Here is a 23,431-nt window from a genome sequence, read left to right as displayed (position 1 = left end):
AAGTTGTTAGGGCGCCTCATCAAAAATTGTCTTTAATTCAAACAATGCGAAGTCATCTGAAAGGAATTTACCATTTATTAATGTAATTCCATATATTATATATATTGTAGTTGTAAGGACACATAAAATAACTACATCTTTTCAATTCATTACTTGAGTTGCATTACAACCAGATACTATAATACAAATACAACAAATAATAGATAAATAAAACATCTGTGTCGAAGTTAATATTACAGGCACAATCTATGTGTTATCTTACTTTACAATGTTAAAAGATGAGTGATCGAGGCTATCAATTGTTTTCTCATTCGTGAACTCTGCCTTGATTATGCTTGACTTGGGGCTCCCGGTGGATTTCAGCCATTCTTGCATTTCTTTCACCTTGCTGTGTGGACCTTGAAGCTGCCCCTGGACAGTTCCTGCACCTGTGTTTTGCACCCATCCCACCAGACCAAGCTTCTTCCCTTCTGCCTGGAAAATAAAACACTGTAAGTTAAAGGGTAGCAGAGGAAAGATACTAATGGGGAATGTGGCTGTGATAGTACACTGGGAAGGAAAAGTTAGATACATTGTACAGGATGAGTCATAAAAATAATAATTCAGAGCTTGAAATAGTGATATGTCATTAGAATCCTTTCATGCTATGTGTTTCATTTAAAATTTTAGAGAAATAAACTGTTTGCACTAACTAACCAGCAAGCATGACAACGGTGAAAAAAGTCTTTTTCAATTCCAAAAGTTTGTTTTCAATGTTTAAACATTTAAAGCACAGTATATAATATCAAATACCTAATTTATGATGGAGGGAGGGTCATGCATTTTAGGAAGGATCAGTGACAAATATTTGTATCTCCGGGGAGGGTAAAAACAAAACAGAACTAAATGAAATCACACCCATGACACCCCCTCCTCTGATTCATAAAGAACAGTCCCTTATATCTGTTTGTAAATTTCCAACTCAAGTAAAGGAAGTCTTTAAGTCTTCTCACGAGGTTTATAATACACCTCACGGCTTTCGTCAGCTTTTATCATCATTCCTCATATTTAAACTCCATCCGCAAGGCCTTGGATGCCTTGGAAAGCTCCAGAAAAATACATACGATTTCTACTGCTCATGTTTAGGCAAACTTTATATCACTGTCAAACAAACAGACTCACTTGAGTGTATTTCCGAAAAAATACACCTTGCACTCGGCCAAAAACTTCATAATCCACTGAAATTAGGTCTTCGTTGGACATAGTGGACCTGGAAAAGGACAAATGAGACAGTGTGGGTGCTGTGCTGTGAATGTGGGGGACCCATCATGCAGCGCAGGGGCTACGTTGCAGCTACTACAAGCTATGCTAATACCATTTATTAATGTTTAAAGTGTTCCAGCTAAATAAATAACACATTTACTTTCGTATTAACGCTCTATGATAGCTCACTGTCTGCCTTTTCACCTGGATATCGTCAAAAAGCCGATGAATATCCAGCTCCACACGATCACTCGCGTTTGAAACATACGGGGATCCGCTTCCGGAAGTGATGTTCAGTGGACCAATCAGAGAACACCCGAGATATTCGGTTTCTAGGCAACGAGTGTAAACGTTGGAGAAAAGGAGTCGCATCAGTTATTTTGGCAATCATCGAGTGGCTTAATTTATTGATAAATAGTTTAGCTAAATTCAACGTTAATTCAGACGACATTCACAAGGTCAGTAAATGCTTAAAAATCTAGATTTGTTTTGTTTTTTTTTGGGGGGGGGAGTATTAATTATAAGTCGATGGCAGCTTGTTCTATATTTTTTCTTACAATGGCCTCTATCATTAGGCCAGCAAATGTTATACAAGACATGCATAGGCGGAGCTATTTCATTTTTTGTGTGATGCACACATTGTGATGGATAATTTAACAGGCATCATATTTAGTATGCTCACTCTCAGCTTTTGTAATTAACCCTTTGAAACCTGGGAAGATCGGCCTGTTTCTTTTCAAGAACATAAGAAGGTAATGAGTAACTTGTGAAGAAATGACCCAAGATATTGGCAAGAAATTAAAATGACCTCCACATTTTCTTTTTTTTTAAATAGAAGAGTAAAAAACATAAACAAATAAGGAAATAACCCGAAAAAGTGTTTAAGATTAAAAGAAAAACAATATAGTTTTTTTCCCTACAAGATCATTTCAGATACATACTTTCTGTAAATTTTCTTGTACTTTTCTCTCTCGTGCACACTCTCTCTTTCTTTTCCTTTGCAGGTCATTTTTCTTGTCACCTTTTCCTAATTTCTTGTAATTTACGAGACATTTCTTGCAAAATTGCTCATTGCCTTTTTTCCCTTTTTCAAAATAAACCAATTTGCTTGAGCTTCAAAGGTTTAAATGCTTGTAAAAGGCATCCGAATGCAACACAAGAAGACTGATGTCGATCCAGGTTTCAAAGGGTTAAAAACCTGAATCAGCAAAGTAACTATAGCTCTCAAGTAAATGTAGTGTAAAATGCACTAAATTAGAACCATACAGAATGTAAAAGGAAAGTAATTAAGGAATACTTTAAAATGGATATTTATTTATTTTCACTGGATTTGTGTAAATTACAAAAATCTTGGCCACCACCAATGTGTATATAAATACAGTCATTGAGTACATGTAGTCACATTCCATCATTGCATATATGCTTGTTCAATATGAGGCAGCTGCACTTATTTCACTACCAAACGGCAGGTAGCCTGTGAGCTGCAACATTAAACACATCATGCATGGTATAACCTTAAACTCTAATAGAAACTATTCTTTGTCATGACTAGTTTATATTTTTTGTCACCCATGTCCCATTTGGCACTGATCATCACTTGTCAAACTGCTGTTTATGTAGTTCAACATTCATTACATACATTACTGCCCATTTGTTTACAACACCATGAAATGCATCATCTACAGCGTGTGTTTCTCTCACCTTTAACGCCCAAAACAAAACAAAAATATATCAAGTTCATGCAATCAAAGAAAATATATATAAATATATGAAATCAAATGGCATAATGCAGACAAAAACACTAGTTGGCAGGATGACAGTGAAAGTGAGACGGCTACTACAGAGACAGTTTCACAATCCACTGATATAATTGAAAGTGTATAAAAAATTGTACAAAAATAAATAAAAAATATTGGTTTAACATGTCAAACATTTGTAGGAACTATGAGCTCCACTGTGCAAAAAAAAAAAAAGATTTTTGAAGGATTTGAGATAGTAGGATTGTTTCAAAGAAATACTGTTGCTAAACATGCAAGTAATGCAGTAACATAAGGAAGAAAACTAAAGTTAGTTCAACATAACTTTACGACATTACTGATAAAGTACTTTTTCATTACACTTGGACATTATGACCTCTTTTTAATGCTAGATTGTATACATTTAATTACAAAGATATAACAATAGCAGAAGTGGATTCAGTGTGCAAGCATGTCTCCACAAGGATCCTGTGTGTATTGTTCCTCAGGTGTTTTTAAAGTGCTGCAGTTGTGTAGCTCCTCACATCTGAGTTCTTGTGTTCTGACAATGGACCACCAGACCTGAATCGTCTCCCACATATTTTGCAAACACAAGGCTACGTGCTTGCGTGCTTTCTTTTATGCCTCGCCAACTGAGCTGCATCAAAGTAGCTTTTTCCGCAGATCTGACAAATGAACGGCTTCTCACCAGTGTGTGCTCTTCTCATGTGGACTAACAAGCGACTGTTATATCTGAAATCTTTCCCACATGTTTGGCAGGAATATGGATTCTCACCCGTGTGGATTCTTATATGAGCCTTCAGTTCTGATTTCCGAATGAATCTTTTCCCGCAGGTGTTGCAAGGGTATGGCTTCTCACCTGTGTGGATTCTCGTGTGAGCTATCAAGCTGCAGTTGAGTCTGAATGCCTTCCCACAGGTTTTGCACAAATGTGGCTTTTCACCTGTGTGGATTGTCATGTGACTTTTCAATTCTGATGTCCGACTGAATGTTTTCCCACAGGTGCTGCAGAAATATGGCTTCTCACCAGTGTGCATTCTCATGTGGAGTGCTAAGTCACTGCTAAACCTGAAGTCTTTGCCGCATGTTTTGCAAAAATACGGCTTCTCACCTGTGTGTGTTCTCATGTGGTCTATCAAGGTACTGCCGCGTCTGAAATCTTTCCCGCATGTTTTGCACGAATACGGCTTCTCACCCGTGTGGATTCTCAAGTGTATTTTCAACTTTGACTTACACTTAAAGGCTTTCCCACATGTGTCACATTTTAAAGGCTTTTTACCTGTGTCGGTATTACACTGAATTTTGGACACGGTAGAGTTGTATTGATTGTTACTGTGGCTTCCACTTTCGTGGTGTCTTTGTTTTGGTTTTGGCTCTGCATTTGTAGCTGATCCAGAGTCTCCGTGCTCTTTTCTTTTCTGATCTCCACTCTCAGCTTCATTAGCGTTGTGAGAGAGCAGCTGGTTGTCATCGTTTGGCTCTGGTACCACAAAGCTTATAACTGGCAGGTAGACTACATACTCTTTCTCTGCTGCACTTTTAGTGTCATCAGAGTTGAAGTTCAAAGTCTGATCTTCACTGTGGTCATTTTCCTCATAAGTGGGACTTGATTTGAAGTCATCAGTCTCCTGCTTCAGTACAAGCTGCTCTCCCTCCTGACTGGTGCAGACCTCCTCCTGCTCCTCTTTAATCTGTGGAGGCTCTCGGTCCTCTTGGTCCAGACTGGAGATCCTCTCTTGCATACAGAGCTGCTGGTCAGCAAGAACCTCCTCCTCCTCCTCCTTACAGACAGGTTGCTGAGGGAGCTCTGGATGGTAAAGAAACACACATCTGAGCAAATAAATACAAGTTTTTACAGTACTGTGAAAAAGTCTTAGGTCACCATAGATATGTCATTTTAAAGAGTTGCAGCGAGTATATATCTCTCTCTATATTTCTCAATCTTAAGATGCAAAGAATACAGAGAACATGTACAATATATAAACACCAAAAAAAGTCAGGAAGAAAATGTTTATCCAGACTGAAGTCAATATCTAGTGTCTACACGTAACGCCTCCTGAACCTGCTTCAGCATTTCCCACAGCTGGTCTTTAGATTTGGGCTATTTTTAATCCTTCCTCTGTCCAGGCAATGCCTCGCTGCTTCTATAATCTTCAGATCTGCAGTCTGTCAGGGTTTTTTATCAGCAGTTTTTTCCTCCAAATGTGATTTCACTGCATTAGCAGTGTGGTTGGGATCATCATCATGCTGAAAAGTAAACCCATTTCCAATCAGACGTTATCCTGAAGGAATGGCATGATGTATTAAAAACAAAGACACCAAACATGGATTCATACAAGCATAACAAAAGTTAACTCAAACAGTCAATATTGAGCTTTGGACATACATTGAATGCAAGCCGGTGTAAATATACTATAAGATTACTATTGTAAATCTCATATTGTCTGCTCAAGAGAGTTCAAAATATGTTGTTGAAGTTGTTTTATTCTTGCGTTTTCGGTACTGCTTACTTAGATAACAAAGTTTACGGTGGCCTGAGACTTTTGCATAGTACTGTATTTACACCATTGCGATCCTATATGAGTCATACTGTTCTGCTAGTTTAATAAAGAGCATCAAAGTTTTACACACCCATGTCGTGTGACTTTATTTCGTTTTTCTCAGCGGTATCCAACACTCTGCGCTGACGATCGATCTCTTCTTGGTACTCGTCGATAGTATTTTTGAAAATTCCGAATATTTCTTTAGCAGCAGCAGTACCTAATCGCTCGTTGACAAACTTTCTAAAATACTGACGTGAAGACATTGTTGCGTAATTGAGAATGAAACACTTATCTGCGCTCCGACTACAAAACCTCCAGCTAAACACACCCAGAGCCACCGCTACTGTCGCCTGTGTTGTTTACTTCCGGTGCATGTCACGCTGTCAGGTTCCGGCCGTACACTGTATACTCTATGGTTCCGCACATTAAAAGTGGCACTGCTGTAGAGCTTGAAAATATTTTTGTATTGAATAACTGTTTTACTCGGATAGGACAACCCAAATTTGTTCTCCTAAATAAAAATCAACACATTGACATTCATTATTCATTTAAGTTGTTTTATTTTCAATACAAAGCATTATAAAGTGAGACATAGAGTGGTAGAGTGCATTCATTTTTACAATTTCTGTTCTGTAAGGCTGTCATTTCCTGCTTTCATGATGCTCATGTATGGTTCCCAGAGCTGAAATGAGTCTTTCTGCTTGCCTTTAGAAATGTAAGTTTGCCTTGGCAGACCTATACACTCTGGGAGCTCCTTTATCTGCATGCTCAGTGTTGGTGCGCCCACACTCTTCCAGCATTATACAATAACTCTCCTGGCTTGGAGAAGTCCAAAGTCTACAAGTTGAGTCTTTTTTAATGTTTGTATAGTCTGCTTAATATTACTGTATTTTCTGCTTGTTTCTTTTTTTCTGGAAATTACACAGAAAAAACCCTCAGCAGCTGGTGTGGAGGCCTCAGGTGTCTTACACAAAGGTCTACAGAACAACAGCACAACCTAGAAGACGGCAGATGAAGTCATGAGCACATACACAAAAAGAAGACACAGTCCTCAGGGGAGGCACAACATTACAAAAAAGGGGCAAGGCAATGTCTATACTCAAGCACAGGATGGTGTTGTACCTGGTAGGAGAGCAGATGGAGTGGACCGACCATTTCCAAACAAGCCTGTTGGCCACAGAAGGACTCTCAACCCTGAGAGACAAGATGCACTTGATCTGTATGATTTCGAAAAAATCACTATAACAAAACAACCACAAGGCCCTCTGCCACCACAAGAACATGATTCAAATGGCATTAGAGAGACTGCTGGATTCCAGCGTCCAAGAAAAGACTCACACAGACAGCCCAGAGGAGAACTGCAGATGGCCAAAGCAATTCATGAAAAAGAGCTGATACTACAGGAGAAGCTGTGGAGTGTTGAGGAAAAAATAAGACAAAAAATCCAGAGAGACACAGCTGCAGGCGATGACCAAAGACATGAGGGGCAGAGGATCAACAGGGGACACGCTCAGACAAAAACCAGACTGTCTGAGCAGCAGAAGAGAGAAGCAGAGAAAAGCAGAGAGATGGTGTTGCAAGAGAGAAGACAGGAGGATGTGAAACAGCTTAGGATGATGCCTGATCAGAGGAACGAGGACAGGAGGAGGAATACACATGAGACAGAGAGGGCCAGGTGGAGAGGGAGGGAAGTGGACTTTTCACAGTCACAGAGAAATGAGCAAGAAGCAAATGGAGAGCTTCACAAATCTAGATGGGAAAATGTAGAAGGGCACACAAGAGAAAAAGAAAGGGCTAAAAAAGATAACAGCATTTGTGGACAGACAGGTGTGAAGTCACAGGATGGAACCATGAAAGCAAAAGAAAGAGAACAAAACACAACAGACGACGAACGAGACACAGTTCAAAAGAACCAGCAGAAAACTTCTCAAAAAGCTGCATCGGAAAATCACAGAGATGCAGGAAGGAAACCGTGTGGAGGACAACAGCGTCCACCTGTTTCTCGTCCTTCTCATTCCAACAGAGAGGAGCAGGAGGAGCTCAGACAGGACGGTGACAGAGACGCCGGCCTCCAGCTGCTTCCTTGCAGAGTCTGCAACAGAAAGTTTTCCAGCGAAAGATTACAGAAGCATGTCCAAATCTGTAAAAAGGTGAAACAGTCCCATCGTACAGTCTTCAACTCCTACGTTCACAGGACCAAAGGATCCGCCATAGAGGAGTTCTGGAAAACACACAGCAGGCCCAAGAGTCCAGAGGTAGGCCAGGTACATTTTGTACTCTTTTAAAGGGCCATTACGCCAATTTTACACACAGAGGTTTATTTATTTTAAAGGTACATAGTGGAGTTTCTGACCACTTCTATCATCACGGAGTGTTGTTTTTTAAGATTTGGTGCCACATAACCAAAAAAAAAAAAACCTGTTTCCCTGTCATGGAAGGGCGGGGAGGTTACCATGCAAGGGTCAAACACTCGCCACTCCAGGGACACTCTTGCTGTGAGGCCACAGAGATAACCACTACACCACCATACCTGTGATAATCATTTGTCCAAATAATTCAGTTTGGCATTAGCTTTAAAGTGATCATTTGGGGACGTTTAATACATAAGAAACAAGGAAATTTATCAAGGAAATACAATTTTAATGATGTTGTTTTAATTCTCATAATAATGAGCAGCACATTTCTACATTTAACATCCCTGTTAGTAACACACAAGACTGATACCAGCTGCCGCAGAGGACACACATATCAGCAGACTGAGGATTAAAACATGAAAACATTACATATAACTCTCATTTTATTTTTATATTTATTATCCAACACCTGCAATATGATCCATGTTTTTTTCCATCCAAAATCAAACCTAGAGATAAAATTAAGACAAAATACCACCAGAGAATGACTTTTTTTATCTGGGTCACTCAAAAGGTTCTCCACCTGATGCAGGACTCTGCTAGTTTAGAGAGGTCTAATTAAGATATTATTGGTTGCATTATAGTAATTGTGGGATTAATTTTTTTGTGCTTGAGTCACACTATGGAGTTAAAAGTCAGTATCTCTGATATGCTGTAAATTTAATGTTAAATTAATTATTTTAAGTTAAAATGTAACGGTTTTGATGTATTTGATGTCTTTTTATTCAGGTTTTAAAGAAAAAGAACCAAAGACAAAATCGAGAGGCAAATGCAAAGAACCTGCGCGAGGGTCGACTCCAAGTAAGCCGACCATAACTGACCCTGGACCATCTGAACAAGAAGACAGTCGCACATCATCGTCTCATAGTCTGTACTCTGAATTATTTGACTTGAAACCTTGTAAAAATGTTACTACATATCTTTTGTCTTCAATGTTTGAATCTTTTCCCTATTAACTAAACAGAACTAAGACCGTTTCATCCCTTTGCACTTTAAATAGTGCATGTTAATGTGAACAAGAAAGAGCTACAGTGTACTGTAACCACGACTGTGGGAAACATTGATTGTATATGCATGAAAAAAACAGCGGTTTTATTTATGGCTTTTACACAAAGCATAAAGCAACAGTGAGACTGTGAGATGCGTGTTTATACAACAGTTACAAGTTAATAATATTTGGTTAGATGTCAACACACTGTATGAAAAATTGAGCTAAGGCACAGCATTGTCATATTTGCACTAAGTTTTGGTTTCAATAGCTTTCCAAGGCACTCTGGCTATATTTAACAATGCATTTTACTGCATGAAAACACTGCCAGTGTTATACTGCAGACACTGACAGTACACAACTATGACACACTTGCACACATGTACTGTATATGTTAACTCGCACAATAAACCTAAGCAATGAACAAAAACGGCATAACAAAACAACATATAAGAAAGTACCTAAGACAGATAAAATGGTTAAAAAATGCAATACGAAAACAGCATTATAGCCGCAAGAGCAGCTTTACCATAAATGCTTAAAAGAAAACTGTTTAAGTGTCCATTCATGTCACATAGTAGATAGACCTGAATGTGCTGCCCCATCAAGAGTTCAAGAGTTGAAGAAGGCAGTGAGAAAAAGTAACTAAAAGTAGCTGTTAAAAAAGAATCAGTAGTTTCGTGTTTCACACAAATACTTTCATATGACAATAAGACATGCACATTTTTCAAAAGCATATATTTAGAATAATTTTAATATGTTTGTAATAGCTAACAAGACTGATAAATATGGAAAACGGATATTTTGTATTTGGCACTTTTAATAATATCAAATGATATTAAAATAATTAAAAATAAAGTGATATGTTAAAAAAAAGTTATGCTTGCATTCTGGAAGATGGCAGCAACATGAGTTGTGATCAATCAACAACATCCTGGCAGCCCATCTCTCAATATCTGACAAGAGGAAAGCTTAATCTTTGGATGCATTTGCAAACGATTTCCTATTTGCACAAGATTGTCTTGTTATTTGCAATATGTAAGGCACTAAGGACTGATGCCTCAATGCTGACACCACTTAAAGTCAACAATACCACCAAAACATGGACCTAACATTCACATTGCAGAGTAACACTACGATGACTGTCTCTCATGGGTGTCAAGGTCCGATGCTTCATGTTGAATCCAGCCAACATTTCAGTCTGTGGAGAAACTACATCACTGCACCCAGGTGAACACACGTGTGCATGTGAGAGTGTGGTGTTATACAGTATTATGTAACAGAATGTAATCATGCAACTTAGCGCTCTGTCAAACATGTATACTGAACGTAACCACTATGAATGAGCACGAGGCTGCACCCTCTACTGCACGTCTGACAGCCTTGTTTCATTTAATATGTGCTTTGAGGTTTGACACTTCTCCCATCATCAGAAAATCTGCAGGTAAAGTCTCACACACTGGCCCCTGCGGGCCTGTTTGTGAATCCGCCTCCTCTTTCGCCTCCATCCCCGGGCATTCGGGCATCAGAGGGACGGTTTCCGTTATTGTCACATCCTGCTTCCCGTAGCGTTGAACGATTGATTGCCGCCCAGAGCCTTTGATTTTCCTTCTGCTGCTCAGTGACCTGGAGGCGGCAGGAAGACATGCTGTCACTCACACACAAGGATCGATATCAGCACTAAGGCGGCTTTTTCAGGCAGCTTTTGGGGAACAACGTCTCACCTGCTTTTCGAGCATCTGGATCCGCATCTCTTGACGAGCGACTGTCTCTCGCAGCTGCAAAAGAGACTCTTTGGTCAAATACTGTGGCAATGGGAAGAACTGATTAGATCATGATTTGCAGTGCTGAGTGTGCAGATCTGGTACCTGTGTGATCTCGCTACTTGCTTTGCAGCATGCGCCCGATTCCCCTTTTCTGCAGCCGTCAGCCTGCTCCAGTCCATTGACTTTATCACAGCCCATTCGTTTAGTCTGAGAAAAACAGTGGGCATAGATGTGTTTTAAATCACAGTATTACAGTTTAGCATAGGCTGTTACAGTTAAGTAAAACTAGGTGTGATAAAAATATTTAAGTTAACCGAAACAAAAATAAAAACTATACTTGAAATAAAAATATGCAGGAAATGTCTTCAGTTTTAGTCTTTGAATTTTGTCAGATTTGTCAACAAAAGCATGAGGAGGCAGCAGTGTATCTGTTAAGAGACCGGAGTACCTACATGACTGTGATTTTACTGCCTCAACAAAGTGTTGTGTTTACATGATACTTATTCTGAACTTCTTAAATTTTGCCTGATGCCTCCCCCACTTTAACATATAAAACTAAAATTAATACTGAAAATAATAAAACTTAATATTTTTTAACAATATAAACTAAACTGAAATAAATACACTCACTGTGGAAACTAACTGAAACTAAAGTGAATTATAAATAAAAATAAAAACTAATGAAAAATACCAAACTTTAATAAATCTGGAATTTTCAGCTATACTGTAGAATTCTAAAAGTTGTTTTTTTTTCAGAGTACATAACTCATGTCTCGATACTCGCAAAGGACAGGCATGGTGGCATTACCGATAGGTCTTTCTTGGTGCTGACAGCTGCTGCAGCAGCAGCCAGCTCTTTCAGCTCCTCATAAGGCAGAGTGACGCTTTGGGAGAAAGAGGAGAGCTGGTCAGGAGTGGATCCCTCTGAGTCATCTGGCATCGGGATGAACTCTGCGTTTTCAAGCTCCTGTTGGATGAGAACTTCCCTGAATTAGAACACTGTGAATCTCCATTACGATGTTTGTTTTAGGACAGGCATGTCAAACCGGTCCACAGGGGGGCCGGTGTGGCTGCAGGTTTTGTTTCCAACCAAGTAGCAGAACACCAGACTTGACTCATTTAATCAACTGATCTCCGTCTTCAGACAGTTGATTGGTCAAACTGTGTGCTCTTGGTTGGTTGGCACAAAAACCTGCAGCCACACCGGCCCCCCTGTGGACCAGTTTGACATGCCTGTTTTAGGATCTAAACTCAGACTGCAGTCAAATCAGATCTTTATGAAAAATGTTTGTTTACATGAAAAATGTAAACAAAGGGCTAAAGTCAAGAGGAAGTGAGGTCGAAACAAACTTGTTCTATACGGTACGGCTGCTATTTTTCTGCTATTGAGCTCTTTAGCAGAAACGTGTTCTGTTGGTTTGTATTATTGTTCACTGCCGCGCAGTAAATATGCTTTGTTCTTTCAAAATTAGATTGTGTTGTCAGTGTGCTAACTGGCTAACTAGCGTCATGGCAGTTTTCCTGTTTAGACTGCTGAAACTCGTCTTACGTGCTGGTTGGAAGTCAGTTTGGTGTGTTCCTGCACAGCTTTTTGGCCGAGACATGGTGACGTGAGACGACACAGCAGGGGACTTTTGTCGCTGCTAGTTTTTTGATACCAGTCTGGTGTGTCTTGGCTTTAAGGCTTCCTTATTCCTTGGTGCTTTCATGAAAACAAACCTTTCTAAGCCAGAGAGGGCAGGAGCTGTCCCCAGTCTGATTTGCCAGCGACATCATCGGGGTCTCCATGAAGCACTCCTCTGTATTATCCTCCATTGTACCACCAAGACCCCTGAAACGACACTCTGTCTCTGAACCAGGGTCCATGTCCAGATCAACTGTGGACGTAGATGCCTCCTGGCCCAGCCCTGTGTACACATACATATATATTAACACACACACAGGCAGTGTAGACTTGCGGTGCAATTGCAGACTTGTACTTAGAGCAAAGAAAATCAATACACATATTGGTGACCATAGAAAAGAATTTACCACTACCGACTGACAGTCCACTGCTGTTAGAGCGAATAGTCTTGGAGTTGAGCACTTTCTCTGCAAAGGACAAAATATATTAGACGACTGTTTTGTTTTTGCACCAGTCCATCGTGCATGAGTCTGCTTGTGATTACTAACCCATTATGATAATGGTGTGCCAGCCACGGCAAGACAGGTCCGGTACATGGTGGAGGGAACCAAAGATAGGTCTTGGCATGGCAGGGCATACTTCTGAACCAAATCCCTTATCAGCCGGCATCCCAAGTCGCCCGTTTCCTGCATTTCCCCATGCGAAGATCTGATTATCTGCAAGAAAGAAAACCAGGTGATGGCATATCCTCAGAACCAAAAGTTTGGAACTTCTGGATAGATATAAAAAAGCCAAAAACCTTAACATAAAATCAACAAAACATGAATATTATTGCCATAGATGCACCACAGGACAGTACATGTTCTTACCCTCAGTGGCTGCAATGGTGAAGCCGTCGCCACAAGACACTTTGGTCACGGTCTTCCCTCCAAACGGTCCGACAAGGAGCTGGACTCCCTGGTGTTTTTTGAAGTCCTTCACACCCAGCTGTCCGTACTTGTTGCAACCAAAGGTGATGAGGCGACCGCGCACTGAAAAGCCAGAAATCATATAAAATTGATGTTTCTTTGAAATTGAGATAATTTTCACTTTTAAGAGAAATATCAGCCTCTTTTCACGGTACCATCAATGGCAGCTGTGTGGGTCTTCCCTGGAGCTATGGTCTGAATCTTGAACCATGACAGCTGCTTTACCAAGGTCAGTGTGGTGATGTATGGGATCCCCTGGTTACCCTGGTGTAGTGGATAAAAAAAAAAAACAGTGCTGCATACCCTAAATTCTCTATTGATAGAGTCTCAAAAGCTGCAGGTCAATCTGCATTCTTTCATGTTTTTCAAATGGAAAGTCCTATAAAGACGTTTTTAAAAAGCAATGACGTAGGTTTCAGCGCTGCCCTACCCCCTATATATATATATATGTATGTGCTGTGGAAACAAACTAAAACTAAACTGAATTATGACTTCCAGAATCGAACTAACATGGTGTCCACAGCAGTACATAGGTTTATAAAGCAACAACATCGTGCCGAAACCTACATCATGTCACGTGGGAAAAGTTCGTTGAAGGGCTTGGGAAAGTAACATTTTGAGGCTAAGATTTGAGGCTAGAATTTTCCTATTTGAATGCATCAGGAAAACCACTGAAAGGCTACAAAATGATGTAAAGAGGCTTAAATAATAATGAAGCTGCACTTTGAGTATATGCCAGTACCTCTCCAGGGTGGTTTTTGAGACCAGAGATTCCCTGGTTCAGACCAAGCTTGTTGAATTCATTGTTTCCACACGCCAGGACTTTGCCAGTTTCTGTTATAAAGAAGGTTCCATCGCTGGCACATGACACTGCAGAGATGGTGGCACCTTTAGGGATTTCCACCTGTGTAATCCAGAAAACAGACAGATCTTCTGAAATAAACAGCTTCAAATACTTCCTGGCTCCTGCAAAGTTTTAGCCTCACAACAGACAGTCAAGAATATGCCAGAGCAGGAAACAAAAACGTACTTGCATCGGAGAACTGAAGTCATCCTCACATTCCAGTCCGAGACGCCCTGCAGCAGAAAAAAATAGAGCAATTTCTACTGAGAACGCTCAGTGAGATTGCATAAAAAGTGCCACCATCTCCACCTGCTGGCTACACTTATAACAGCAAAAACAACCTGACAGGCTTAAATCAGCTCAGAACCACAGTGAAGCAGCAGCTCTATGTACCGTACTCTCCACAGCCCCAGGAGTAGATGTCCCCATGCTGAGTCAGGACCACCACATGGTTATCTCCACAAGAAACCTGACGGACAGGCCGCTCCTCAAAAAACTCCAAGAGCACTGGCTCCAAAATCTCACTGCCAAGCTCCCCCTCCACTCCAATGCAGCCGTAATAGTCTGACCCAAACATGTACATCTGGTCCTCATCTGCAAAACGACAGCAGCACAGGTTTGAGAAATTGTGTCTTTCCAAAGAAAGGTTTGCTTTCAGGTACCTGTTTTTTCGCAGGAAGCTTTCCTCACTCACCGGTGATACAGGCCGTGAAGTCAGCCCCACATGCCACCTGTCTGATTGCCTTTCCTTGTAGCTTCTCCACCCTCTTTGGCTGCCGGTACGAAGCCTGGTCTCCGTGTCCCAGCTGGCCCACCATCTTCCCCCCACCTTGGACATTCTGAGGATAAGTTTGAGAAAAGCTCCATGAGGAGAAGCGCTACAGCAACTGGATCCATTTTTTCTCTCTCATACCCCTTATTCACCAACATGGGACAGGTTCCATTCCAGTTCCCGCACCGAATTTTGAACAATTCAGAGTCTTTCGACGGAAAAATAAATTGTTTGGAAACCTGCAAAGTTTGCTCACAGCAGGAACCAAAAAATAACATGTTTTCCTCAACCTACAGTGTGAACCATGAGATCAGTGGGTGTGTCATATTCCACAGCTTAGAAAGAGACGATGGAGTCTAACATGTAATTGTCTTCTACTTCTTCATATCATTAACAGTTGGTCTATGCTTGTTTTCTGGATAAAAACAAATATCTGTAATAACAGGACAAGAGCTTGTAGTTAATCTGATTCACCATCTTGCTACGACTGGTTACTTAGGTTGTGCATCGTGCAACACCCTCCACTGACGTCACATCTTTGAATACAACTAGAGCCAGACAGATATGTCCATCAGCCAATTCCATCCACCAATACTGGCCTGTCACAGATATATTTCTATCTGCTTAAACGTTGTCAGATATGCACAATATGAAAAGTTTATTTTTAACAGAACATAACATCAGGAAAAGGTGCTTAGAGTTATTTAGAATGATCAAACTCACAATGAAGGCCACTGTGTGAGTGCACTGATCTCATTTTTGACAATAAAGTTTATTGTCAAACTTTAAAATATTTTATTGTCAATAGTTTATTGTCAAACTATAAAACATCCTGCTGCCATTACATTATCTCTGTCATTTGATAACCATATCTGTGGGATAATTGCATTGCAACACTGCATATATAAATAATATCAGGCGATATATATCAACGTCGGAATTTTTTTAGTCCCCAATATCGGTATTAGCCCAAAAAATCCACTATTAGTCAGGCTCTAATTACAATAATTTAGCTCAAAAGTGGTGGAAACGAGGACTGGTTCACTACAAAGCACCAAGGTTCAAATAAACCTGAACAGAACAGGTTCAAGAACCAGAGCTCATTGGGTGGAAAAAGGGTACCAGACTGATGGATTAATACTCACTGCCCAGGTATACAGCTCCTTTTCCACTGTCACCACTGCAAAGTGACTCTCCCCGGCACACACGTGTTGGGCACTGCTGCCTCCTTTAAACGAGTCAATTTTCTGGGGGGTAAACTTCCCTCCCCCCCAGAAGTAAACCTCCCTCGAGCGTGTGGTCACCACAGCAACAGGGGTGTCAGTTACTGTACTCAACCTGCGGTGCAGCCACGACAACAAATCAGTTATTTACTACAAACCGTCTTAAGGGACCATATATGAAACAAGTGTAAACAACTTACTTTGGTTTTTTCATTGCTGAATTCAGCAGGGCAACTCGCTCTTCAAGCTCCCTAACAGAGAGTGAAGTTGTCACTGGGTTGTCAGGGGTGTTTTGACTTTGTTGCAACAGAATCTAGAATATTTTCTGGTTAAAGAATCAACAAAAACACTCTTGTTTTATAACCAACTTACTGTCTGCAGCAGGAGATGAATGGCTGGTCCAGAATCTGGTCAGCTGTAGGCCTCTTTGCAGGATCCTGCAACACAAACAGATCACAAGTTTGCAGGACGGCTTTTTACTGAGCACAGAGGATCATTTCTGGCATCAATCCATTTGTTTCATGACTATCTGACACAAAACTCTTTTCCAGACACTTTAATCTAATGTTTTCAAGACCTGTTCCAAGATCATTTTTGATCAAATTTAAGACTGACTTTTGAACAAATTATCATCAAATAATTTTCTTGTTCAAGCATTGGAATTAAGTATAAAAGTAAAAAGTAATCAGCCAACTCTGTGCGGTCCCGTAAAGAGGGAGGTTGTATGTAAAGATATTGTTATTGAAGTAAGTTTGGTTAAACTACATTTTGCCAACACATAAGTGTAAGTAAAAAGTAAAAAGATAGTATTCGGTTCAGTAGAAGGTTTTAAGATTTGTAACATCAGAAATGTGAACTTTCACGCAGAGGAACTTGACTCATTTTAACCAAAATAAATTTGAAGATGGATAACTTAAATTAAATGTTTGTAGCAATTAAGACCTTACAAATTCAAATTTAAGACTATTCAATGACTTTTAAGGCCTAATATTCATGAAGTTGAATCCAAGACAATTGAAGTTTTTTAAGGACATGCAGACACGTTGCTACTCTAAATCCTTCCCTCACTTACTTGATCAAGGCACTCGTACACCAGTTTGATCAATGCAGCTGAATAAACATCCGAGTTCACGTCCATAGTCCAGTTGCCTTGGACTATTTTCACACAGAGGTTCAAAGGGTTCTGATGGACACAAGCAGCAAAATTAATTAACCCTGGTGGAAAAAATTTAATTTTCTTATTAATGCAAGGCAGTGAAAAAACTTTCTAGCTTGTAAACAAACCTACCGTTGCATCAAATGTTCTTGTAAGAGCCAAAACTTCAAAAAGTACACAGCCCATGGCCCAGATGTCAGATTTGAAGTTGTACTTTGCCCCCTGGCACAATTCAGGTGACATGTAATACGGAGTTCCCACACACTGGATTTACAGAAGAAGAAAAAAAACAGATTTTTAATTTTTTTTTTTTTTTTACGTTTACTTAATCACAGCCACTCTAGTTAAAGATGCTCGCATAAAAAAAACTAAATTACGACATACGGTCTCTGCCATTGAAAACTCGGAGTCTAGCTTCTTTGCAAGGCCATAGTCCCCAAGCTTAATGAGGTCCGTCTTGGTCAGGAAAATGTTGAGAGTTTTGATATCTCTGCAAGAAAAAGTAATGATTCCATTACCAAAAAAAAATGTTAGAAATAAAATAAAATAGTCTCTGCAGATGCCATTCATAAGGGCATGAAAAATGCTGAAAATTTACCTGTGTAAGATCCCCGCTTTGTGAATGTGGGACACTGCTGAGGCAATTTGGTACAGGTACCATATGACCACCTAAAGAAACATGTTAGCAGTGACAATATAATACAGAATAATCTGTTAGTGTGAAATAAAGCCCTGCACTGTCGCACCCATACCTCTTCACTGAAAAGTTTTCCATTCTGGTGGTTGATCTTATCGTACAGATTCCCTCCTGTGATGAGAAGGCTGTTTAGCATTCTGTCACGCACAAACAACATTTTAACTAACCTCGATCAAATCTTCAGAGCGGACGTGCCATTCACCTACCGTTACAATACTCCAACTCGATCAGCAAGGTATTTTTATCCATGAAGTGATTGAAGTAGGCGATGATGTTGTTGTGCTCCAGGATGGAGAGGATGCTTATTTCGTTCATGACATCTCTGCGCTCCTTTTCTGAGAGCGAGTTCAGGTCCACCTCCTTCCATACCACCAGAGAGTTGTCCTGAGGAAGTCAGAGGGGACACGTCATTAAATAACACAACTGAGAGCCTAAATTATCCAAGCATCTAGATGTGTCCCTCTAGATGAGTACTGGCTGGTTTATTTTTCTCTGCAGTCCCTTTTAAAAAAAAAAAAAAAAAAGTAACACACATTATTCTGAACATTAAAAAAAAAGTAATAATACATAAAATACTATGCACAATCAATTAATCGGTTGTTAAGAATTGAATCGAACATGTGAAATTCAATCAATTAATCGGTTGTTAAGAACTGAATTAAACATGTGATTCAGTACTGAAGGCATCTAACACTATGATACTAAAGGCTATTCAGTGCTGTCAAAGTATATGCAATATGTTGCTGTGAGCTTTGACTGGGGGGAAAATACCATTTGGTATTCTTCAAAATAAGCAAAACTTTTATGTTTTTCATGTCTGAAAAGGAGTAGGAAGAAATAAATGCTTGTCTATTCCCACCCTCTCTCGTTACAGCTTATAGAACAGACAACATTCTCTTTATGGGTGGGGAAAAACGATAAAGCATACTATCGCAATATTTTGCATGACAATAGTGTAGTGATAAACAGATGCAAGTATCTACTTTTTTGATTATATATTTTTTAAAATTATATTATGCAAATATAAATTAAACATACATACATTTTGCTGTAATAAAAACAATTGATGCGAGATATGCAGACTGAAAATTGTATCTTAATAGATAAAACAGATGTTGACAAAGATTTCCTTTGAGGGACATATTTTGTGATCGTGATATCATGGGGCCTTCGGTTATTCCCATCCCTGCTTCTCAGGTTTACAGCAACAAACTTTTATGTGTGGTAATGGGTTCAGAAAATTTTTTTTGAAGGACAGGGTGGCATAAAGGATCTGCAAACTCAGACACGCACCAAAGTGGACTGCAGGACAAAGGAGCGAGGCATGGGAAAGTCATTTATCTAGTTCTCACTCAGGAATTTCTCACAGGGGTATGTTAACAGAGGAACAGCGAGCAATTCAGTTAGCAAGACACATCCTGCACAGTTGAACATAATAATGCACTTCGAAAGCAACACGTAGCACTATTAATAAGGCATTTCTGATATAGTCAATCAGTGCATTTTCACGTTAAGCGTTGGTGCTCATAATTTATGACGAAATCCTCATGCCGGTGCAAGGGGTTGTGGGGCCTTGTAAACTTGCAAAATACATGTTTGCCTTTGCCCTGTTGTAACAGTGATGCAGTGGTGAAATACAACAAAGTATTAATACTTTGTTACAGTACTTAAGATGTTTTTGGGGGGATAATCTGTACTCCACTTGAGTTTTTATATTTCTGTCAAATTTAACTTTTACTCCGTTTCGTTTCTTCAATAAAATGTATACTTTTTCTAGATTACAATTCCCCTAAACATTTTAGTTACCAGCTACAAAACAGGAAAGAGGGTGGAGGGATGGACAGAGGGAGGGATGGACGAATAAAGGAATGGGAGGTGGAGAAAAAAAAATTTTTTTCTTCAAGTGTAATGTAAGCTCTATTTTTAAGGTGGTGTATGTTAAAAAGCAATAAACTTCATAATTCTTAAAATTATGACCACTTCCTTTTTTATTGTCAGCATTTATTTGTACTTTTACTTTCAATACTCAAGTAAATTTAATATCATGAAATTATTTTTGATGCTTAAGTACAGTAACTATCAGATACTTTGAGACTTTTATTCAAGTAATATTGTAATAGGTGAAGAAAAAAAACACACAGTCTGCACAGTAGATTATGCTTCCATAAATCTTTAATATAATTACCACTGTGTATTTTCTTCTCTTGTATTATCTCTTTTCCATTACCTTGTGTATTTGTCATCTGGATATGAGGGCTCTTTTGAACTTTTTGTAATATTCTAACAGGTGACTTAAACCTCTATCAAAGTCATTTCCTGGTTAGATATCTATACTTTTATTCAAGTTTGCCTTTCAGGTATTTCATCCACCACAGCAGTGAAGGTAAATTTAAGTAGCACATTAGCTTTACTGAAGGTAAGTGACTGATGCACGGCATATTGCAATTGCCTTTTACAGTTTTTCTCCATTGTATACACACAAAAGATGAAACTATGCACATTATTCTGATAACTTGGCATTCCTGTATCATCAACAGGACTCAAAACTTCTAAACTCTAAGCACAAATTCTGTGTTTTCACTCAAAATAGGGCTCTGAATCACATTTTTGCAAAACTCCAAGCACAAATTGCATCATTTAGCACACTTTGTTCACCTGGACAACACTGGCCTTCAAAACGCCAAACTCCTATTACCAAATGGTCTCACTCACATCTCAGTACGCAGAACAGCCATGTTTCAGAGCACTTAAGAGGCCTCAGGTGACCTCTACTGTGTTGGGTAGAAATGGAGCAGCATGGAGAACAGATAAGAAGGCATACAATTCTCATTTGTCTGTATTACAGCAAAGAGTAAATATTTGCTCTGTTACTTTTTTGTATTTGTGCACCAACTTCATCCCCAGAAAGACAGCCATTTCATTTTATGAAATAGCGTTTCTCATTTTACTTAAAGTGTCAGTTCAGTAACATATTTTCGCCAAAACCAGTAACATTCCTGTATTCTCACAACTCTAAAAGTTACAGCATGACTCTGAGAGCTGGGCTGAGTTTAGCCTTACTGGAGCTCATTGGATAGACAAATGTGCATTGCATCTTTTGCTGATACAATGACTGTGTCAATGCAATATTTATATGACCTACTCAGAGTATTGTATTACATTACAGCAGCACTCTTTATACTATATGTACCAAAAATACAGCCTATTTGGGGGACACAAAGAAGGAAAAAAAGGAAACAACTGCTTTATTTCTACACTTTTCTTTTTTTTATATATCTGAATATGTAGCATGGCCTCACAAAGGCAAAACACATATAAACATGATTTTGATGGTGTTTTTTTACATCTCTGACATGCTTGTGACATATGAAGCTTCTAGGGCCCTCAGGACATCTGGGGCCCCAAAAGTGAGAACAACACATGGTGAAGCAGAGTTTTGTTATCATACAGCACAAACCTTTAATAACCTCCCAGATGATGTTAGACAAGCCCAGACTCTGATTACTTTTAAGACAAAGCTAAAAACATCCCTGTTTACACTGCCTACTCCACCTGGTAATATCTGCAACCTTATTTTAAAACTGGATTTAGGACCATTTCAAATAATGTTTTTATCTTTGAACCTCTTGTATGCACTACTGCAGCTTTTAATGGTGATTTTTATTTATTCTTTCTCCTCTCTCTCCTTTTATATCTAATCTCTTTACTATTTTGTTGAAAATCTGTATCTTTTATTATGTTTTATATTTTACTGCTCTGTAAAGCGCTCTGAATTGACCTGTTGAAGGAAATGTGCTATACAAATAAAGCTGCCTTGCCTTTTTTTAAAATTATTTTTTTTATTTATCACGCCAGTATTAAATTGGTGCTATGTGCGTGATATTCATATGAGAGCTGTGAGGACTGTTTTGGTGGAAAGAATCAGTTTTGAGAGCAGATAACATAGTTATGAGTGGTGTGCTTCATTTTGCAGGAGATTTGTGGAGTTTTGACCAAATGGTTAACCCTTTTCCGTTTGGTATATAAAGATATTGAGCCATAGTTTCAGGAAATGTGTTCAAACCAAAGAGGGGAGGGGGGGACTTTTACCATACTAAACGGTGCTGGGACAGATATCCAACTTACCTCTGTTCGTCTGTACAGAGTTGCTTCACCAAACGCCCCCCTCCCGAGGATCCGGATAGGAATGTAATGCAGCTTCTCCTCTTCGCCATTAAACGTGCCCGAGGCTGTTCGCTCACTGACCACAGACCCGCCGCCCAAATCTGAATTCAGCGAGTCGAAATGTCTTTCATATTCCCCCAGTGACATTTCTGTTTAGGGACTTGTTAGCCAATGATGGAAATAACCCGAACAGGCCTAACGTCAACTAATACTGAAAGACTCCTAAAAAACCGTACACACGTCTAACATATTACCCGCGCCGGCTAACAAAGAGACCTGTCAAAGTACTCAAGTTATCAGATACCTCGAAGCAACTCAAAGTACGGAAAATACAACGTAGCAAAATACGTGCAAATATAGTAGTTGCACTAGCGTCAAGCATGACACAACAAAAATAAGGACGTCAGGACAACTTTTTCAAGTTTCAGAATAAAAGGCGTATCCGCGAGCGTGTTGTCGTGTGTTTTACTATGAAACGCAACAGAGCGCGTTTCCGGTGTTGGCGCGCGTCTGTTTGGGTGAGATTGATTTGGCTAACACTTAGCAGGAAGAAAGTGCAGCACCCGCAATAAAGTCCTGATCTGTCATGGAAATGTGACCATTAAGTCTGCATGACAAACACACATATTTAAAATCAGCTGGATCGACTAAAGAGGTATCATCACGTCGAAAACACCTCCATCCTCTCCCCACGCTACAACCCGGAAACCATCAAATTAAACGGTCTGCTTGGCAAGAAGTTTTTAAAAATTTTTAAACATATGTTTAAATCTTTTACCCTCATTGTCTGATTTTAACGACAAGTAGCACGCGCAAATAAAGAATGGTATTGACAGAGCTGTCCAAACATACAATTTTAGTTCACAATTTTATTTTCATACCACATAAATAAATACATTTGAAATAAATATATATATATATAATATATATAAATAAATGGGGCCAATGAAATTATATATATATATATATATATATATATAATTTTTTTTTTTAAACTAAATGTATGTTACCACTTGTACCAGATTATAGTTTAGAGCTAATTAACTACAGCAGTCCCTTGGCAAGTAAGAACAAATACAAACACACAGCACAATGGCATGATAATACAAAGTTGTTTAAGAGGAGAGAAGGAGAAAAGACACACACAAGACAAATAATACACACAATAGCACATGTAATATAAAGTGCTAAATATAAAGTGATAAAAAGAAGAAGACACAAGAGAGGCAATATAAACATAAAACTACATCAAAAACACATCACTTACAAAACA

General features: G+C 39.2%; 4 protein-coding genes and 1 long non-coding RNA gene across 9 annotated transcripts; 1 reads left to right on the top strand and 4 right to left on the bottom strand.

Moving 5' to 3' along the window:
• Window positions 1-57: 57 nt before the first annotated feature.
• On the bottom strand, window positions 58-1,602 carry acyp1 (acylphosphatase 1, erythrocyte (common) type). 3 transcript variants are annotated; one of them, XM_042501276.2, is made up of 3 exons: window positions 1,447-1,602; window positions 1,162-1,249; window positions 58-474 (listed from the first exon to the last, which is right to left on the bottom strand). In XM_042501276.2, exons 1-3 carry the CDS (start codon window positions 1,506-1,508, stop codon window positions 259-261), a joined length of 366 nt encoding a protein of 121 aa, XP_042357210.1. In that variant the 5' UTR covers window positions 1,509-1,602; the 3' UTR covers window positions 58-258. The 3 variants fall into 3 exon arrangements, with proteins under 3 accessions (XP_042357210.1, XP_087943951.1, XP_042357211.1); XM_088087825.1 differs by having other exon boundaries at window positions 1,432-1,563; XM_042501277.2 differs by having other exon boundaries at window positions 1,403-1,528.
• Window positions 1,590-8,879, top strand: LOC121953604 (uncharacterized). Of its 2 annotated transcripts, none has more exons than XM_088087823.1 (3): window positions 1,590-1,700; window positions 6,469-7,797; window positions 8,686-8,879. In XM_088087823.1, exons 2-3 carry the CDS (start codon window positions 6,562-6,564, stop codon window positions 8,770-8,772), a joined length of 1,323 nt encoding a protein of 440 aa, XP_087943949.1. In that variant the 5' UTR covers window positions 1,590-1,700; window positions 6,469-6,561; the 3' UTR covers window positions 8,773-8,879. The 2 variants fall into 2 exon arrangements, with proteins under 2 accessions (XP_087943949.1, XP_087943948.1); XM_088087822.1 differs by having other exon boundaries at window positions 6,469-7,806.
• LOC121953781 (uncharacterized) lies at window positions 2,537-5,918 on the bottom strand. Its single transcript, XM_042500998.2, has 2 exons — window positions 5,631-5,918; window positions 2,537-4,806 (listed from the first exon to the last, which is right to left on the bottom strand). Exons 1-2 carry the CDS (start codon window positions 5,803-5,805, stop codon window positions 3,596-3,598), a joined length of 1,386 nt encoding a protein of 461 aa, XP_042356932.2. The 5' UTR covers window positions 5,806-5,918; the 3' UTR covers window positions 2,537-3,595.
• Window positions 6,006-7,019, bottom strand: LOC148187470 (uncharacterized). The gene is made up of 3 exons (XR_015778766.1): window positions 6,881-7,019; window positions 6,665-6,736; window positions 6,006-6,539 (listed from the first exon to the last, which is right to left on the bottom strand). It is a non-coding gene; the product is annotated as an uncharacterized LOC148187470 (long non-coding RNA).
• Window positions 8,880-9,020: 141 nt separating the features above from the next.
• On the bottom strand, window positions 9,021-22,562 carry nek9 (NIMA related kinase 9). Of its 2 annotated transcripts, none has more exons than XM_042500939.2 (23): window positions 22,120-22,562; window positions 18,201-18,378; window positions 18,050-18,105; window positions 17,896-17,966; window positions 17,682-17,787; window positions 17,430-17,561; window positions 17,214-17,324; window positions 16,514-16,578; window positions 16,342-16,392; window positions 16,064-16,256; window positions 14,841-14,985; window positions 14,540-14,740; window positions 14,333-14,379; window positions 14,045-14,206; window positions 13,458-13,566; window positions 13,204-13,365; window positions 12,883-13,050; window positions 12,742-12,801; window positions 12,430-12,617; window positions 11,519-11,677; window positions 10,813-10,917; window positions 10,669-10,722; window positions 9,021-10,570 (listed from the first exon to the last, which is right to left on the bottom strand). In XM_042500939.2, the coding sequence occupies exons 1-23, from the start codon at window positions 22,303-22,305 to the stop codon at window positions 10,397-10,399; spliced, it is 2,883 nt and encodes a 960-aa protein (XP_042356873.2). In that variant the 5' UTR covers window positions 22,306-22,562; the 3' UTR covers window positions 9,021-10,396. The 2 variants fall into 2 exon arrangements, with proteins under 2 accessions (XP_042356873.2, XP_087943944.1); XM_088087818.1 differs by having other exon boundaries at window positions 12,748-12,801.
• Between the last annotated feature and the right edge of the window lie 869 nt (window positions 22,563-23,431).

The sequence above is a fragment of the Plectropomus leopardus genome, chromosome 14 (assembly GCF_026936395.1).
Source record: "Plectropomus leopardus strain MGB_pleo_1.0 chromosome 14, ASM2693639v1, whole genome shotgun sequence".
In the NCBI taxonomy this organism is placed as follows: domain Eukaryota; kingdom Metazoa; phylum Chordata; class Actinopteri; order Perciformes; family Serranidae; genus Plectropomus; species Plectropomus leopardus.
Note: the sequence above shows the minus strand (reverse complement) of the source record. Positions and strands in the feature narration are given on the sequence as shown.

Coding starts and splice junctions, on each gene's coding strand:
- acyp1 (XM_042501276.2), bottom strand. CDS start 1,508: ATGTTTCAAACGCGAGTGATCGTGTGGAGCTGGATATTCATCGGCTTT. Junction 1,250..1,446: donor GGCTTTTTGACGATATCCAG/GTGAAAAGGCAG, acceptor GTCCTTTTCCAG/GTCCACTATGTCCAACGAAG. Junction 475..1,161: donor TTTTTCGGAAATACACTCAA/GTGAGTCTGTTT, acceptor TTTATTTTCCAG/GCAGAAGGGAAGAAGCTTGG.
- LOC121953781 (XM_042500998.2), bottom strand. CDS start 5,805: ATGTCTTCACGTCAGTATTTTAGAAAGTTTGTCAACGAGCGATTAGGT. Junction 4,807..5,630: donor AATAAAGTCACACGACATGG/GTGTGTAAAACT, acceptor TTTACCATCCAG/AGCTCCCTCAGCAACCTGTC.
- LOC121953604 (XM_088087822.1), top strand. CDS start 6,562: ATGAGCACATACACAAAAAGAAGACACAGTCCTCAGGGGAGGCACAAC. Junction 7,807..8,685: donor AGAGTCCAGAGGTAGGCCAG/GTACATTTTGTA, acceptor CTTTTTATTCAG/GTTTTAAAGAAAAAGAACCA.
- nek9 (XM_042500939.2), bottom strand. CDS start 22,305: ATGTCACTGGGGGAATATGAAAGACATTTCGACTCGCTGAATTCAGAT. Junction 17,325..17,429: donor CAAGAACATTTGATGCAACG/GTAGGTTTGTTT, acceptor TGTGTCCATCAG/AACCCTTTGAACCTCTGTGT. Junction 10,571..10,668: donor TCCAGATGCTCGAAAAGCAG/GTGAGACGTTGT, acceptor TGCCGCCTCCAG/GTCACTGAGCAGCAGAAGGA.